The following is a 16946-nucleotide window of genomic DNA, read 5'->3' on the forward strand; positions in this document are numbered from 1 at the left end:
TGGCAATCTTGTGGGTGGATATTACACATGGATATTATACTTTTTGCCAAGGCAGGGGTAGATTAAGCCTACAGACACGAGTGAGACAGATTAATACATCAAGTTATGAAGCACTTGGCTGTGCAGTGAAATCTTATCTTTGGAGTGCTGCGAAATCATCTCCAAAATAAACGTGGGATGTATCAGCTCCGTTCTAAAGGTCTGAACAGAGAAAGTCATTAGTACAAAACGTTGTCCTGCCCATGATAGCTTCACTTACCAACCACGTCGAGGTGGTAGGTGTGGTTGATGGAGCCGTACTGGTTCTCCACTATGCACGTGTAGTTCCCTTTGTCCGACGGCACCACGCTCTCCATGATGAGGCTCCAGTGCTGGTTACGGACCTGGGGGGTGGAACCAGAGAGGTTGGCATCTTCTCAAGCAGAGTTTTACCCTCTCCCCTTCCAAAAGAACTGTTCCCTGAATAATTAGCCTTGTTAATTCACAGCTGAAAGCCTCTTCTGTGCTCGTTTGACACTTCTGGACACTGGAAATGACTTATGCTCAATCCAGGACAACACAGCTGCAGCAGTGAAAGCTTTCACACCTTCTGCTACAAATTTACCTGGCCTCTGCTCCAAGCACTGCAGATGTCAATGCACACTCAGCCCTTCCAGGCTGACCAGTATGGCCCCAATTAGCAGCAGTTGTCTAACTGGACTTTACCTTTCAATCCACTCTAAAGTGAATGGACACCCTCAGGATATTCCCCACCTGTTTCCAAACAGCCACCTGGTATTAACTACCCATCAGCAACACAGGATGGATATGATCCCCTAACATCTAGGTCTCCATCCTTCTTAAAAGCTCAATTACACAGCTCATGCTTTAGAGAAACTGAGGGGTGATGTTTGGGATTCCTCCCCCAGACCTCCTGCTGCACTGAGGCAGCACAAGAAAGAAATGAATCCTAGAATCATGCTGCCTCACAAAAAATGCCTGAAAAAAATCCTTATGGAAACAGAATGTAAGGATATACATTTATCTCACAGAATCCCTCTCAGGCAGAATTTATTAAAGGTACTGATTCTGTTCCCATTTGAACTCCAAAGGAGTGCTGGCATTGGTCTCACAGAAAATAGGATCCAGCCCAGTACTGGAAGGATACAGAGCCATCCGGTACATACATATATTTCCTGCATCAGAAGTTGGCTCCCAAAATGACCTTTTGCTGGCTGTGGACTAATTCCTTGTTTTAGCATTACATTTTTGACAAAGTGCTCAGAAAGCCTAACATTCTCTGTAGTGTAACATACAATTCTTCAACTGCAAAGTACATATTTCAGCAAATGGAATAAAACAAAATCTGGTACAGTCATTTTAATCAGCCAAATGGAAAGCAGTAATTCAGTGCTGTACATGAGAAAAATTTATGGACCATTCAGTGATGCTTCCAGTAACTATACATTCTTAAAACATCATTACAACTATAGCTATGAAATCCTGCGTTGTGCCTGACTATTTTGTAGGTCCTTATCCAGCAGGAAAAGCTCCACAGGGCCACATCCCAGTGCCAAGAGCACTTGCTGGAGGTAAAAATGCCTTCAGTCCAAAGCTTGGAAGAGAAGTTCCCTCTATAGGCAGCTCCTGGCTCTTGTAGTTCCCTCAGCTAGTAATTATCTCAATAGCTGGATATGTCTATTATTGCTTAGCTGTGGATTAATAATATTAGCTAATAACTGGCCATGTGGGCTTTGAAAAGCAAAGGAGGTGTGGGCAATATCCTAGCAGCAGGAGAAGAGAAAATGCTACGCTAACATCAGAGAAATGTGTGACATGGCCTCAAAACCTCCAGCCCAAACTTAAGGCTTCTCTTCTCAGCTCCTTGTGTTGATGGTGAAACAATTGTATTGATTTCATCAAAATGATATCTTCATTTTTCTTCACACTGTGAAGAGCTAAGGCATAAGTTTATAGAACTAGGGAGAATTTATCAGTGTTATTTTAACATCTCATTCTGCTGAGCAGCCCTGAAAGTCAAAGTTTGGGTCAGGAAGAACCACTGTCATAAACTGTTGGTAAACAACAAATACAACAGCTACATATTTTGAGTATTTTACTTCTTTGTGATTTATTTTGAAGGACACTTGGTCAAAGTGACCTGAACTTTCTGCTATTACAATTTAAAGCACACTTCTCAGAATCAGAGCAAGAGTTTTTAACCAATCTGACTGTAAAACAGAACAGATTACAGCTCCAGAAAAGCTAAAACAGCCAAAAATTGTAAACAAGCTGCAAGTAATTAATTTGACAGAAAAAAATGAGAAATTGTTTATGTTCAATAAAAAAAAAATAACTAACTTACAGCCACAAGTGGATATACTGGACGGCAATATTAAAAAGTATTTGTGCAATTTCCCTTCTTGCAACTCCATGAACAGAGATAATATCTTCATAACAAAACAACAGCTTAAGCCACTTTGGTTTAAGCTAAACAACTGTTGTAGAGGTCCAAAGCAGTTATGACACATTGTCAGACAACAGGATTTATGTCAGGGATCTGGATCCAACATGACTATCAGCTTAGTGCTTTGTGGCTGCAAGTGCAGAATTGCAAAGTCCAGGAAAATCCCCTTTGCTGGGAATGAGCAGCCTCTTCTCTCACTGAAGATTTCCAAATTCAACATTTCATTCTCGGGCATGTAACAGTCCAGACACATCTGTGCACCCACACAGCTTGAAACACAGGCTTTGGTAATATGGCCTTTTTAAGTGAAAAGCCACATCCCTTAGCACAGTTTTTTTCCCTGACCAGTTATGGACACTTCTAGCAAATTACTGACAACTTTTTTGGGGGGAAATCCTCTCCATCAAGTTTTTAACCAGTCTTCCAAACAATCTTTCCAAAAGATTCAATTTTTAAACTGAATTATCAATATCAAGTGCATACAAACTGCACCGTAAAGTTATAGTTTGGAGGTGAGAAACAAACTGGAATCAAAATGCCAACAAATATTACTCAGGTAACTGGGAAGGAGCAAGGAATTTTTCATTTTTTGCTTTTGGAGTATCCTGTAAAGAACAGTGGACAGTTCTGTTCAGTCTTACAATGTGTGTCTTCACTGAAGAGAAAATGTTATGAAAAGTTGTCACTTAGCTAAAAATGGATCAATTTTAAACTAATTTAAAAGGAAAGAAGAGTTAGAAACCAAAACAACTCTCCACAAAATCAGCACAGTTCAGACAGCAGCACAGTGGTTCTGCTCAAAAAGAACAAGTACAGAACACCCCTGGCAGAGGCCACAGGCTTGTGCAGTTGTTCCTGTAATCAGAAATTTTCTTACTCTGTATTTACCTGGCTGAATTTAAACGTGTTTAAGACAACTGCAGTGATGAAGCTTATCCAAATGCATAGGTGAAAACACCCATGTGTTAATGCTTAAACAGTAACAGCTGATAGAAGTGCATTTGCTTTCTGGGTGGTGGACAGGAAAGAAAAGGCTCCTGTGGTCTCAGAGAGGATTTAGATTATCAACTCAAAATAAATATAAAATGCCTCTAATGGTACAAACAAGAGTTATCATCACTTAAAAAAATCAGAGTAAAAAGGATTTAGATATTCAGTAACTGATCCTGTTCTCTTTATTTTAAGGAGGTTGAGTATATCATGAAAGATCGTAAAAGGATCAATTTTGAAATTCACCACCCAGAATTAGTCACAGTGCAGGAATTCCACCCTGGAAGTTATCTTGGCCAGCACATACACCCTTCTGCTAGCCTGCCTGAGAGCAAATTGACTCAAGACATTCCCCAGTCCAGGGACAAAGTGCTACAGGCCACTATCTGATTTAGATAAAAACAATACACACCAAGGGATTTCTCAGCTCTTAGCAGGAAAGAGGTGGCTGAAGGATTACTGGGAAACTTTACCTTTTCTTTCCCTTCCCTTTGTCCCTTAAAGCTTCAAGGGATGATTGTCTCCTCTGTCAGATAAGCTAGTTTTGGTTCCAGCGATTCTACCTCAAAGTATTGTGAATATCTCCAGCAAGAATGCCTTGCAGAGAGAAACACCCAGATACATTAGACAAGTTAAGGTGCAAGATTCACCATGAGCTGCTGTGATACCTTGGCTGAACACAGACCAACATTGATGGACTCAGTCCCTCCTGAGGACTCCTTCATTTAAAGCTCATTGTAATAGTGGTGTCAAGAAAATGCAATTCTCTCTCTGTTCTAGTGTAATTTTGCCTAAGCTCAGAGGGACTTCACCCTGCCTCTCTTTAAGAAGACGAGGACACAGGTTCCAAAAGCCCTAAGTTCTCACTCTTTAACACCCATTCATTGGGAACAAGCTTCCATCTTCAAAGATGGTCATTCAAAATGACGGAATATAGAATATACATGGATTTGGGTTGATTTGACAATGGTAAGTAAATCCTACAAGATAATTTAAAATTTAATGTCTTTCTGAGCAACAAGAAAATCTGAGATCCTCAGCTGTGTGCCCTCTTTTTTTCCTCTGAACTAAAGAGATACAAGAAGTTATGATTTAGAATTAGAGGTATAGACTTCACGTATCCAGCTGGCTTTAGGAACAGGCACCTGTGGCTCCTTCCAGAGTATATGCATACCTAGGAAATTGCATACATATAATACACATGACCAAAAGTTTAATTTGTGCCACTTAATGGGCACAAATCTAAATGATCTCACCCAGCTCCCTAACACAGACCAGCAGTGCCAGCATAGAGCCCCACATAAGCTGATGTACTTCACCAAAATCCCCCTCCCAAAGCAGGCACCAGGTATCTCCACCCTGCCTCTCCAGACACACATTTTCCTTCATGGTCTTCAAAAGTGTTATCTTCATTTCCCCTTCATCAGATGCAAAGTGTTCAAAATAACAGCCTGGTTACTACCAGAACAGTTACTATTATTTTCCAAGACAGGATTAGTTTGGTTGGGGATTTTTTTTCCTTAATTGGCGCTTTTTTTGTTTTTAAAAAAGCACTGAGAAGGGCAAAAATCACTGAATTGGAGCCAATTCATTAACACTCCACAGCGTTATGAAAGGCAGAAGGTGTTGCCAGGTGTACACTCATAAGCAACAGAAATTTATGGTGTAAGCAAACATAGATGGAAAAGTCTACTTAGATAATTAGTGCTCATGTGGGTAGACTTTCTGGGCTCTGCTCTCTGCTAACACAAATGTTGGAAAAATTGACACTTTCTACAGTAAATCCAGCTAGAGAGGAAAGGAGACTGAGGCTTGTCCTCCTCTGCACCGGAAAACAGATTTTTTGCACTGAGCAGGACCTGAATTGACAGCTCAACCAAGCAATGGCTCAACCAAGGCAGCCCCCGCAAAAACACTGCAACCATGGGGGCAAGGCAGTGGTGCAGGACTAGGGGGCAGCCTCAGGACTCAGAACTGAGCTCTGTCTAGCAAAGACAGCTAACTTGAGTCTAACTACCATTGCAAACTGCTGGGAGCAGCTCAGCATGCGCTCCAGGATGGGGATTCCATCCCAGCACAAGCCCCAGAAACTTCTCCTCTTTGGGGAGGAGTTGCCAAGGTGTCGGGGACAGGAGGAAACTGCTGAGAGAAAACCCACAGGAGAGGTGAAGGGAAGTCAGAAATGGCAATGCCTGAACAGCAATTTGCCACCGAAGTCACGCATTCCCAGTTCCTTGGAGAAGAGGGATCAGATGACCGGATCCTGACTTCTGACCTGACCTAGGCAGATACCGTGAGGTTAAAGGTCCATGCACTAACACACAGAGAGAGCTGGCCTCCCGAAAACTCTCTCTTAATCAGTAACCACCAACTCGGAATAAGACATCTAATCTGAAGCTATTTAAAATTCAAACAAACCCTTCCAAGTAATTGCTGTTACTTTCCCTCAAATTCTCTTCTTCCCATTTCAGTTTCACAGGCCATAAACTCTATAGAAAATAATAACTTTTGACTTCCAAGGCTTCCTTTATTAAACTGCCTTACACTCACCAAAGCGGATGGTCATGTTTTTAACAAAGCAGCCAAAAATGAATAGAGCAAAACAGTTTTAATCTGCTTTGCTAAGTCAGTCTTTAGTTTTCCAAATACATCTCTATAAATAATCCTTAGCTGCACTGCTAAGCTAGAAGCTTGAATTTCAGAAAGAAAAAATAAATATAGAATTAGTGCTCAGTAACCGCCAAAGAAACCACCCACCCTTCCCCAGAAGAAAACAACCACCTCTTTTTGCTTCCACGTTTGATCCAAGGCCATTAAAAGATTTTCTGTTGACTTCAGCAAGTTTTTGGTGGGTTTTTTGGTTTTTTTGAGGGGGAGGAGGACTGGCTTTGGATTGTTCATTTTGTTTTGTTTTGTTTTTTTTTTTTTACAGCTTTGGTCAAGAAGAGAAATTACAAAATGACATTGTAAGCCCTTACCTTGTAGCCACCGATGCGATGCTCCTGCTTGAACTCCTTCCCGTTTTTCAGCCACCGCATGGTCGGCGTTGGGTTTCCCATGGCCGGGCAGCGGAACTTGACGGTGTTGGCGGCTGGCACGGCGTGGAGCCTCTTCTCCATTTTGTCCGTGTGTGTCCAGTAAGGAGCCCCTGTTCCAAAGGGACACATCCAGAAACATCAGCACCTGGAAACTGAGCCCCATCTCCAGCCCCTTCCACCGGCCACATGAATCCTTTTTAAGCACGGTTTAAAAAGAGTGCACAAACGGCTGCAGAGCGTGTGCTCCAAGTGTCAGCCAGGGCTTTGCAAACAGCTCAGGCTGCTGCTCTGGGTATTTAATTTGAGACAAAAATCACAATAATTAACCACACACAACCTTTGTTCGGTGTACATCAAGTAAGACACAGGGGCCGGGCTCTCATCAGACACTTCTGACCTCGAGCTGAGTTACCGTGATGGTTCAAACTCAGAATTTTTGGCCCTCAGCTGTGAAGCCAGACAGACCAAGACAGAAGATGCTTGGAATCATCAGCCTTCCCCTTTCCCCTTCTGTGAGAAGGGGGATAAAAGCACCAACCTATCTGACAGCACGCTAAAGGCTGAGTGTGAGATGATGCCAAGGTGAACTGTATTGCAACTGCCATAGAAACCACTGAAATGTATTTACAAATGGAACATATTTCTGAAATCTTAACACAAGCAGGGGAAACCAAACGAGTAAATGTGGATCAGCAAAAAACATTTATCATTTTGGAGGGGTTTCCCACACTAATGAGCCTCTTGAAGTCCAAAGGGTCAGTGACATCCAAAAACATGCCATGAAACGAGTCTCTCTCTCTCTCAACACACATTTTCTGAGGTAATCACTTTTCCAGACCCTAACATGGCTCTCCTGGTTCTCACTCACTTCTTGCCATGTCCTGGCTCAGCCTGTGCCCACATGAACATCATGAAAAACACATTTGTCATGTACCAGTAGAGGAAACGCAGCAGAACAAAATTTACAACTACCCATTATATGTTTTTACCCTCACAGAAGTAAACTTGGATACAGAGACCCAAAGACAAGGTTACCCCATGCTCTGGATCCTTGCACCACTTCATCTACACCTCCCAACGTCTTCATGGCATTGCTTCAGTCGTCTCAACATAACAGGTTTTTTTTTAAAGTTAAAGATTCAAGACCTGTTTAATAGTAGGAAACATTAATTTCTTTTACAATGGAGTTTTCCTGAAGCAAATCAGATTAGCCTGGAATTTTTAGGACTAGAGGGGTCCAGAAAAATAACTCCATTTCTCTCAGCCCTGTTTCATTTCCTTCATTAGCAGGCCAACACTCCACTATAAATAAACTCTTCCGTTCCTCAAATATTTATAGCAGTTCTTACAATCAGTGCAAACTCAGAAATCCTGCTACCCCCTCTCTAAATAAAAATACAGCTGGGCAGAAAATACAGGAATAAATCCTTTAACAAAGTCTCTCTCAGTATAAAGAAAACATTCTAAACGCAAGTCCTATAATGATGCTATGAACGATAAGTGTTTGGGTTGGTTTTTTTTCTTTTTTTTTGCCCGAAGTGGCAATTAGTGTTAAAATTAATGAAGTAGAAAAGCAAAGCAAATTTGTGCATGTAATCAAAATAGAAAATCAAGTAACTATTGAAAATTTAACTGCAACACTAAGAAATTGTTACGCAGACTAAAGTGAATTAGGGATGCAAGGAAAATCACTGTTAACATTATTTGCTAAAAGCAGGATCACATTAAAACAACAGAAGACTTTAAACAAAGCCAACCAGAGGAATTAACTGCTACACGCAAAGGCTAAATTACATTACAAGTACACCAGGCAAAGGCAGAACTACATGCTGGTACTGAGGGATTAAAAAGCTGTTTTCCCTGGACTGCTACAAAGTCTTCCACAAGGCAACCACTGCTGGGTCCTACTCACAGCTCCCACAAAATCAAAGTAAACTGGGGCAGGTCAAAGACAATCAACCATCCAAACCAGTTGTATCAGCATCCCAGCCAGAGCAAAGTGCTTACTTTAGCCTCCAGATGGGCACTGCCAACCCAGCAACTCTGCAGCCAGCACGGTCACTTCTCATCACAGCCACCACATGAACCTTTCTCACATGCACACAAAGAGCTCACATGCAGCCACTGGCAAGCACAGCCTCTGAGCCACCAGCTCACCCATGGCACAGCTGCCCTGCAGCCCACAGCCTGGAAGGGCCAAGCTCTGGGAAGCTCCCATCAGGCTGCAGATTGGGAGTTGGATGCAGCCACCAGCAGCTCCCCAAAGAAAGCTGCTCCACGCAGCCAGGTTTGTACTGTGCTGTAATGCAGCCCATCCTCTGGTTTTCTTGAAAATGACTATACTTTACATCAACAATCTGCCCCTGGAAAAGCTCCAACACAACAAATGCACAGAGGGAAAACCTCTGACAGAGATGGGTGCAGAAAAGAGTCCAGGCAGACACAGGCAGCAATGAAGAGAAGAGGCTCAGGTTTGTCCCACAGAAGGGGAAAGGAAACACCCCAGAATGGGAGAAAGGTCTGTTTGGAAATCTTCCCTCACACAATTCTCAGCATTAACCTGCAATGCTCCTAAATTACACATCAGCTTGGAGAAAAACATGCAGACATCACATATGGAAAACACCATCTGAAAATGCTCCAAGACATCCTACATTTTTCATTATTGGCAGCTCCTCAGCATGTTCAAGGAAAAGAGGAAAAGGCAGCAACATCCACAAACCATCACACTTGCCCTTATATTGTGCTTTCATCCAGTGATTGATCTGATTGACACACAGCATTCTTCTTTATAGATTAAATCATCATAACCTGAAACACCTTTTAGTGCTTCAATTTGTCTTGAGAGGAAAAACATCAAGCTTCATTAAAATAATGAACAGAGTTAATGAGCAGATACCACCAGGTGCTGCCTGCTCTCACGGGCCATGTCCATCACATCCCATCACTGCTACCAGGACAGGTGGAAGAAGGTGGCACCACTGCTCAAAGTTCACAGTAACCACAGGGCAGACTCCAGCATGAAGCAGTAACGAGCAGCAGGGGAACGGGTGGGAATTCCTGATTGCCTTTAGAGTTCTCATTAGTGAAGAAAATATCCTGCTGACCCCCACTGCACAGACATTACATCTAATCAGCCAAATCTCCTGCATGTGAAATTGAAATTAGGAAGCCCAGGGGACCACTTCACTTCAGGACTCTTCAGTTTTTATTTGGACTTATCTAATACAAAGAAATACAAAAGTAGTCAACTCCAAGCCTGCCTGACAAGCACCTCAAGCAGGCAATAGAGCGCCGTAAGTGACCACATCAAACCCCTCCAAGGTTTTCAGTACTATTGTATTTGACCTTTAATTAAAAAACACTTCTAGGCAACATCCAATTTTTGCTGCTCCCCTGAGTGGGTTTCCACTCTACAGGATTTGATGAATTTGAACCTTGTTTCATCCTTTCTGAAACTCTTCAAAGCATGAAAGGAACAGCATGTGGATTACATTTAGATACTTTTTGTTCTTGGTGCCAATTTACCATTGCTTGGCCCAGAAGAAATTGTTTAAAGGGCGATAAGAAAAAAAAAATTCATAAAGCTTCCATTGCCTGACCAGAATTCAAGGCAGAGCAGCAGCATCTTCAGGGCTACCCAGAGGTCTACAGAATAAACGAGTTGGTGGACTTGATTGCAACCACCATGACAGCTGCTGCCTTGCCAGCATCAGGTCAGGATTATAGAAATCCCTCAAATTAGAGCTACCTCTCAAAATCACAAAGAGGACAAGGCAGGAAGTGCCAGCAATGTCTTTTCCCCTGCTGCCAGAATGATGATCAGCACCGAAGTTTGTAAAAGCAAGCCCTTGGAGATGACCCTCCAAGAACCAAGCAAAGGCCCATCTTTAAGGTAACAAAGAGGAAAACTCGAGTTGCCAACAAAGCCATTTTGTGGAGAAAGGGGACTTTTGCAGTGGAACCAATCCTGCACCTTCCCCATGAGCACTAATCCCTTCAACAAAAGCTGGAAGTAATAAAAAGCTATTCAGGATGCAGTCTGGAACAAATCTACTACAGTGTTTTTTCAGACAGTTAAAGTATCTGTCAAGCTGAAGGGACAGCAAATGCAGAGTGAAATCTGCTCTGCATGCCTCTTACTGAAAAATACACACAGGGCCAGTGCTCAAATGCACATGGGTACACACCAGTGCCCTGCTCTCCCAAGGAGGAGCTGCTCCTCACATCTAAAGAGTCACCTACAGCCTCCACCGACTTCAAGAGCAATTGTATTTTCTGGGCAGCCTTGAAAATTACACTAGATTTCCTCAACGGCCTCTTCCACCTGCAGTTGGAAACCTTGGCCTCTGAAATATGTATTTGCAACAGAGGCAAAGAAAATAAAACAGCTTAAAAGAATACTTAGGAGTGTAAATAAAACAGCTCTAAAAGGTTTGTTTTAGTTTTAAGTATGCAGGAATGAGAATGCCAAGGTTCAGCTTCCTGTTGAAGGCACTACAGCCGTTTCCTGCCTCATCTCATCATAATTAACATGCCAAGACAGCTGGACTTTATCAGAATTGTTTCATCAAAAAGCAACAACCTTTGAAGACCATGGCCTTTTGTTTCCATCAGTAAAGGCATAACCAGGCCAATTTCCATTGCTTATCCTTAATGATCACAGCTGTAATTTGTATGTAAATCATCAGTTAAATCATTTGAGATCTGCAAAGCTCAAACCATGATTGAGGAAACACTTAAAAGACTTCTGTAAAAGAGCAGCAGCCAGGGACTCTTGTGAGGTCGTGGACTTCCCCAGGCTCCACATCCCATAGGCAGGGAAGGTAAAGGGCATTTGGCCATTGTGTTTCACAGCCTGCCCCACAGCACACACAGGGAAGACACAGCTCCTGGTTCACGCTTCCACCTCCCTTGGAACCAGTATCTTCAATTAGATGTGGCATCTTGAGTGCGACAGAAAATTTGGAAGAGGAAAAGAAGGCTTACAAGGCACTAGGCACACCACACCAACTCTCACACCTGACTTTCACACATATGTCAAATCACAACTCTCTTTCAGCAGCCTCGTATTAACCCAAGGAGTTACTACGATGCAACTTTTCACTGAACACAAAATACTTGGAGGGACATGGCAACCTTCAGTCATTGTCCTGCTTCCAGCTCAGACCTGGGGAGGCTGTGCTGCTCTCTGAGCAGACAGTGGGCATCTTTTAAAGAGCAATCCCACAAGGAGTTGCCTGTGGAACACTCTGCTCAGGCCCAAATCTGTTTTCTTGCAGTTTCCTCCCATCTCCACAGCTGCGCTTTCCCCGCCATCCGTGATGTTTAAATGTTGGCGCTTGAGAGGCATCTTTCACTGAGAGCAGGGAAAGTGTGCCTGGCCCCTGCTGCAGCACACACCCCTGTCCCAGCAGATGGACACTGTCAAGGGCCTTTCACCAGCTCCCCAATCAAGATTGATTAACAGTAGCTTAAAATGATAGCTCTTTTTACAAGAGCGTCATTAGCGCAAGCACTGGGCACTGCTCCCTGTTGCTGGAAGAGCAGGAATCCTTCTGAGGCCATTACAGAGCACAGCTGCCTTGAGAGCAGGTCCTTTACTTATTCCAAAAGCCATTTATGCTCACAGTGCATCACCAAAGCCACCACTGCAGATCAGAAGCACAATCGTCACCAAAAACATCGCAAGCTCTTTTCTGAACAACACCAATAAAGCTTTAAGGAGGAGCAAATACTTGAAATATTTCTTAAAAGGAATTTCTAACCATGGTTCCATTTCAGAGCAGTGCTAACACTGCCTGGATTGGTGAGTTTTGCCTAGACAACCTCTTTTAAAAGCAGTGTCCCTTTCCCAAGCTATCCAACTCTCTTTGCCACCACATTCCTCTGTCAGGGCAGCCTCCAGCTGCCTGATCTCAGCCCCTTCCAGAGGCACCTATGCATCAGCCCAGGGTTAATCACATTAACAGATGGCAGAGGCCAAACAGGCAGCTAGGAACTTATATCACTTTAAATAGCATCTAATGTTTCACAGCTTCAGGCCAGGGGCAGCGGCACACAAAAGGCACTAACCAGGGGAACTGAAATCAGGCTCCTACTTTATCACCTGAACAAGTGTTCCAAGCTGCAGCGCAGCTGCCAGCTCCTGATCAGCCTGGGCAGCAAACACACTCCCTGCCCACTGTGGGTGCCACTCACTGACATCTCCCCCAAAGGATTTCTGTGCTCTCTGTGTTATTGACTTTACCAGGCACCAGCGATAGCAAACCTCCAGTCACTGAGGGGGTTTTGCAACACTGCACAGTGGCATAAGGGGCCCATATGAATTTTATATACTTTTTTTTTTCCTCTCTAAGAGTGCTCTATTTAGAGCTTATTAATAGCTTTATGAATCCTCTAAAGGGGACGAAGTTTAACACATTCAGATAGGTTTAAGACTCTTTTAGCCCATTTTCATCATGCGTAAGTAACATAAAATGTGGGTTTAGCACTGAATTGCCTCCTTTGCAACAAACCTTAAGGTCCCTTGCAGACAAAAGAACCTCATTGTCTCCAAATTCATTCTCCCTGGGGACGTTTCTGCTGAGATTAGGGATTGAAGGATTTTCCTCATTATAACTTCAGTTTTTTAAAAAGTTTTCATACTACCTTTTAACAAAATGAGCTGGATCTTTGGTTTTTTTCTGTTGAATTTTTGCTCAGGTTCAGGAAAAATTAGTTTATCTGTGAGAGTCTAAATTGAGAGACAAAGATCGAACACTGATTCAGGAAGAAAGGAAACTGCAGAAATGCCAGGAAGAAGGCAGAAAAGAAAGTACAGACCAGAAAAGCACGTTCAAAAGAATATTAGTTTATTTTTGTTTTACTTTTCCAAGTTATGAGCTACATGAAACAGAAAACAGAGGAGGACAAAGACACCGCTATTGGACAGTACATGCAGTTAACAATCAAGAAGTTCTGAAGACAGGAGTGCAAAAGATGGGAGATAATTTTCCACGTGGATCTTGCTAGTGACTTCTGACAGTTCGTTGTTACTTACTCATCTGGTTGCTGTCATTCACAAAGTCCTCGGACCCATCATTGTCGTCTTCATCATCCCCAGAGGAAAGAGCATCTGCACATTAAAAACAACCAGGTCTTTAAATCAGCCTATCTTTTTTTTTTACAGACAAATAAATTGATACGCTACATCTTTTAGACTATAGAGTATATCAAGGAGAACAAGTGTTTGTGTTAGTTGTACAGAAGCTAGAGAAAAAGAAAATCCAGGCACAAAACGTGCTATTTCCACGTAAAATTGTAAAAAAACTAGCTAATAGTTCTTCCTGAAGTGCTACAAAGATTCCCAAGGGAGTTTGCTAATTGAAAAAAATCTCTTTCTACTTAATACCTTAACTTCCGTTTAAGAAATGCAGTTGAACAGAACTGAGCATCTCCAGAACAATTTAACTCTAAACTTGAAGGATGCAGAGCATACGTTTTCCTCTTCTGATACAGGGGGCAACAACCTGTATTCTACTGGCTTTATCATCATCACAGCTGTCTAATTTAATCTTGTCAGAGTGGCACAAAACAGAGAGCTCTACAGAAGCTGTTAATGACTGTAGAGCCCACAGAGCAAAAAGGAGCAGATACAAAATGAGCAGAGCCCATTTCAGGGTCAGGACAAGGAGAAAAATGCCCAAAACGGCGACAGAACTCATCTTTAACTCTCTGTGCTCAAGTGGACTGTTACATGTTAGGTCACAATGTGTCTTAACATCAACATTTCACAGCTTCTGCATGCAAAAACCTGCGTTTGACTCACTCACCTGTAACATTTACAATGAAGTACAGAGTATCACTGTCTAGGGTCCTAACAGCAGTGCAAGCATAGAGGCCCGAATCTCTGGCCGTGGCATCCTTAATTTGTAAGTACTCCCCAATAATCACTGTCCTATTGTCGGGCCCCAAAGGGAGCCCGTCCTTAGTCCAACTGATCATGACGGCGTCTCTCAATTGACAGCGCAACTCAAGCGGCTCTCCTGGCAGTGCCGAGTAAACATCTGGCTGAGAGATTTGGTATTTGGTTGGCGGCTCTGCGAAGGTGGAAGGAAAGGAGGAAAAAATAGAAGAAAGAGAAAGGAAAGGAGAGAATTTCCAACACAGGTCAGTGAAGGTCCCTTTTCAAGGAAATCAAGTTAACGTTCAATTAAAAAAAAAGTTTCAGATTAGCCCAGTAGGCTGTGTTGTAAAACCGAACCAACCACATGCAGGTTATTTTCAAGAAGTTCACCACAAGTAAAGCTCAGGCACTATTCATCAGTGTCTTGGTATGTCCCTTGTCCCCACTGCCACATCAACACATGACTCTTCTCATCAGTCACAGAGAGCAGGGGACAATGAGGGTTGCGGAATCTGGAGGCTTCCAAGGGCTTGTGGGAGCATCAGGAGGGGTTCAAAAGGCAAATTCCATTTTCTATCTTAGTATTTGGGTCCACAATTCAAATGAATAATTATCTTTCCACACCTGATTTTATTGTAAGTTGCTGTTTAATTTTTAAAACCTGGGAACTGCTGTTTAGAAAGAAAAGAACGCTCGAAAACCCTTTCACTCGCTAAAGTAATAAGCATGAGTTCCTCCTATACACAGCATATAGGATATCTTTTATTTTTCTCCCTGTGCCCATCACAAAGCCTCACATTTACCTTCTACACTACCAGCACTTCTCTCCATGACAGTAACTTTTTCCTTTAAATTCTTTTTTGCTCCATCACTTATTTCACAACGTCTCCCAAGCGGAATACAGCAGGAACCCAGGAGCACAAGCAAAGCTTTCAGAGTCACAGTGTGCACAGAAGTTCAGAACGAAATGGCTCATCCGTCAGCTCCCTTCTGTAACCCAGTAACAAGAATGTCAAACCACAGCCTTTTTCCAAAAAAACAACCTTGGGAAACTACATCTGCCTATAGTTACTTGAGCTTCATCCCTCCCTTGCAGGGTCAGCTCTCAGCAGGGGGAAAGGAACTGCAGCCCCAGGCACTTCAAACTGTCTCCACAGTGCAGAAGGAAGGTTCAGCACACCTAGGATGAACTCAAGCTGTCCCACGAACAGGCACTGCTTCTGGAAATGGTTTCTCCCTACCACCACACCATCCCTCTCCCAAGGACATCACCAAGGGCAGCAGGAATGGTAAATAAAGGAAAGAAGCACAGAGGCATCTTCTGTTTGCTCATGGGGAGGGTCAGAGTGCACAGACAGCTGCTCTCCGAGCACCCCGGACACGTCCTGCCCTGCAGGGGCACCAACTGTGCACTTAGGAATAAATAAAACACCTCTCTATATGCTTGGGACTCTGAGGAGTACTAAAAGGTGACTCTTTGAAGTCCACACTTCCTTCAAAGAATGCCAAAACCCTGAAACCAGTGCTCCTCATCCTTGGGTTCTCATTTTCCGTATCACACTCATCAACAGGTGCTTGCCTGAAACAAGCACCACGTCTGAGCAGGCCTGTAGATGGGAGTCTGGAAATGCTGAAGTTCTGTCAGTAGCTGAGTTTTGTGCACTCCTGCCAGGAGCAGGGAGTTGGACTTGATTGTCCCCATGGGTCCCTTCCAACTCGAAATATGATTCTATGAGCACCAGAAGGGCCCAGCATGGTGGGAGACTCATGCCTGTAGATATCAGGTTCTACTGATGGACTTGGGAGGCTCAGTTTCTCTCCCTGCAATCCTCTCATTACAGGAATGTGCCCTATCAAAGCTTCTTCTGCCTTTTTCATTAGGGCAAACATGCTTTCTCAAAGAAACAGATTTGACACACACATTGCACCAAGGTGGAACATAAAACTCAACAAAACCAGTTACAGTGACTGTGAAGTTTCTTGGATTTAGATTTTATAACAAAGTCTCTAAACTTTCTAGTGTGCAGAGTTCCATCTCAAGAGTCTAGGACAGGCTCCAGTACAGATTTATACCCCTTATAAATTAATTCAGTCTTGCTGATACAGTCACGAACCCACAGATCTGCAATGCATGTGTTTCACTGAGTGTTACATTATGCTCTTAGAAATCGAATTTCCAGAAGGAGCATGGGCTCCTTTCTACATATATTTCATCACAGTAATGAGTGTGTTTGAGTCTGCTTGAGAATTTTTTTTAATTAGATTTCACTGTCAAATAAAAAAGGTACCTGAAGCCAGTTACCTAATTTACTTTGAAGTTAGTAAGACTTCTTTGTAATGCTCTACCTGCAAAGAAAACTTCTTTTACAGAGTTTACACTGTGCCAAAAATGTAGTGGAGTCTAAAAATGTCTCTGTTTAAACTTTTTTAAAAGCCACCTTGGGTGATGATACCTCAACCCTCCTTTAAGTGCATTAGACCCTTCTGCTGAACAGTGCCAGGAAACTCACAGGATGAGCACACACACAATTAAAAGGAAATTAAAATGAAAATAATTTTTAAAAATCACATCCCTGATTTCATC

The 16946-nt window shown here is 42.8% G+C and overlaps 1 protein-coding gene across 3 annotated transcripts in view; it reads right to left on the minus strand.

Annotated features, from left to right (window-relative positions):
- The window catches only part of FGFR2 (fibroblast growth factor receptor 2), an 80868-nt gene that overhangs the window by 48338 nt on the left and 15584 nt on the right, over window positions 1–16946 (minus strand). For 2 of the 3 annotated variants that reach the window (XM_083866532.1, XM_083866533.1), the window contains exons 3-6: window positions 14289–14555; window positions 13517–13591; window positions 6415–6584; window positions 260–383 (exon numbers count right to left, since the gene is read on the minus strand). In XM_083866532.1, the coding sequence (XP_083722658.1) occupies window positions 260–383; window positions 6415–6584; window positions 13517–13591; window positions 14289–14555 (636 nt within the window). The remainder of the gene's footprint in view (window positions 1–259; window positions 384–6414; window positions 6585–13516; window positions 13592–14288; window positions 14556–16946) is intronic. The other variant, XM_083866534.1, reaches the window with a different exon arrangement.

This window comes from Zosterops lateralis (assembly GCF_965231275.1).
Source record: "Zosterops lateralis genome assembly, chromosome: 8".
In the NCBI taxonomy this organism is placed as follows: domain Eukaryota; kingdom Metazoa; phylum Chordata; class Aves; order Passeriformes; family Zosteropidae; genus Zosterops; species Zosterops lateralis.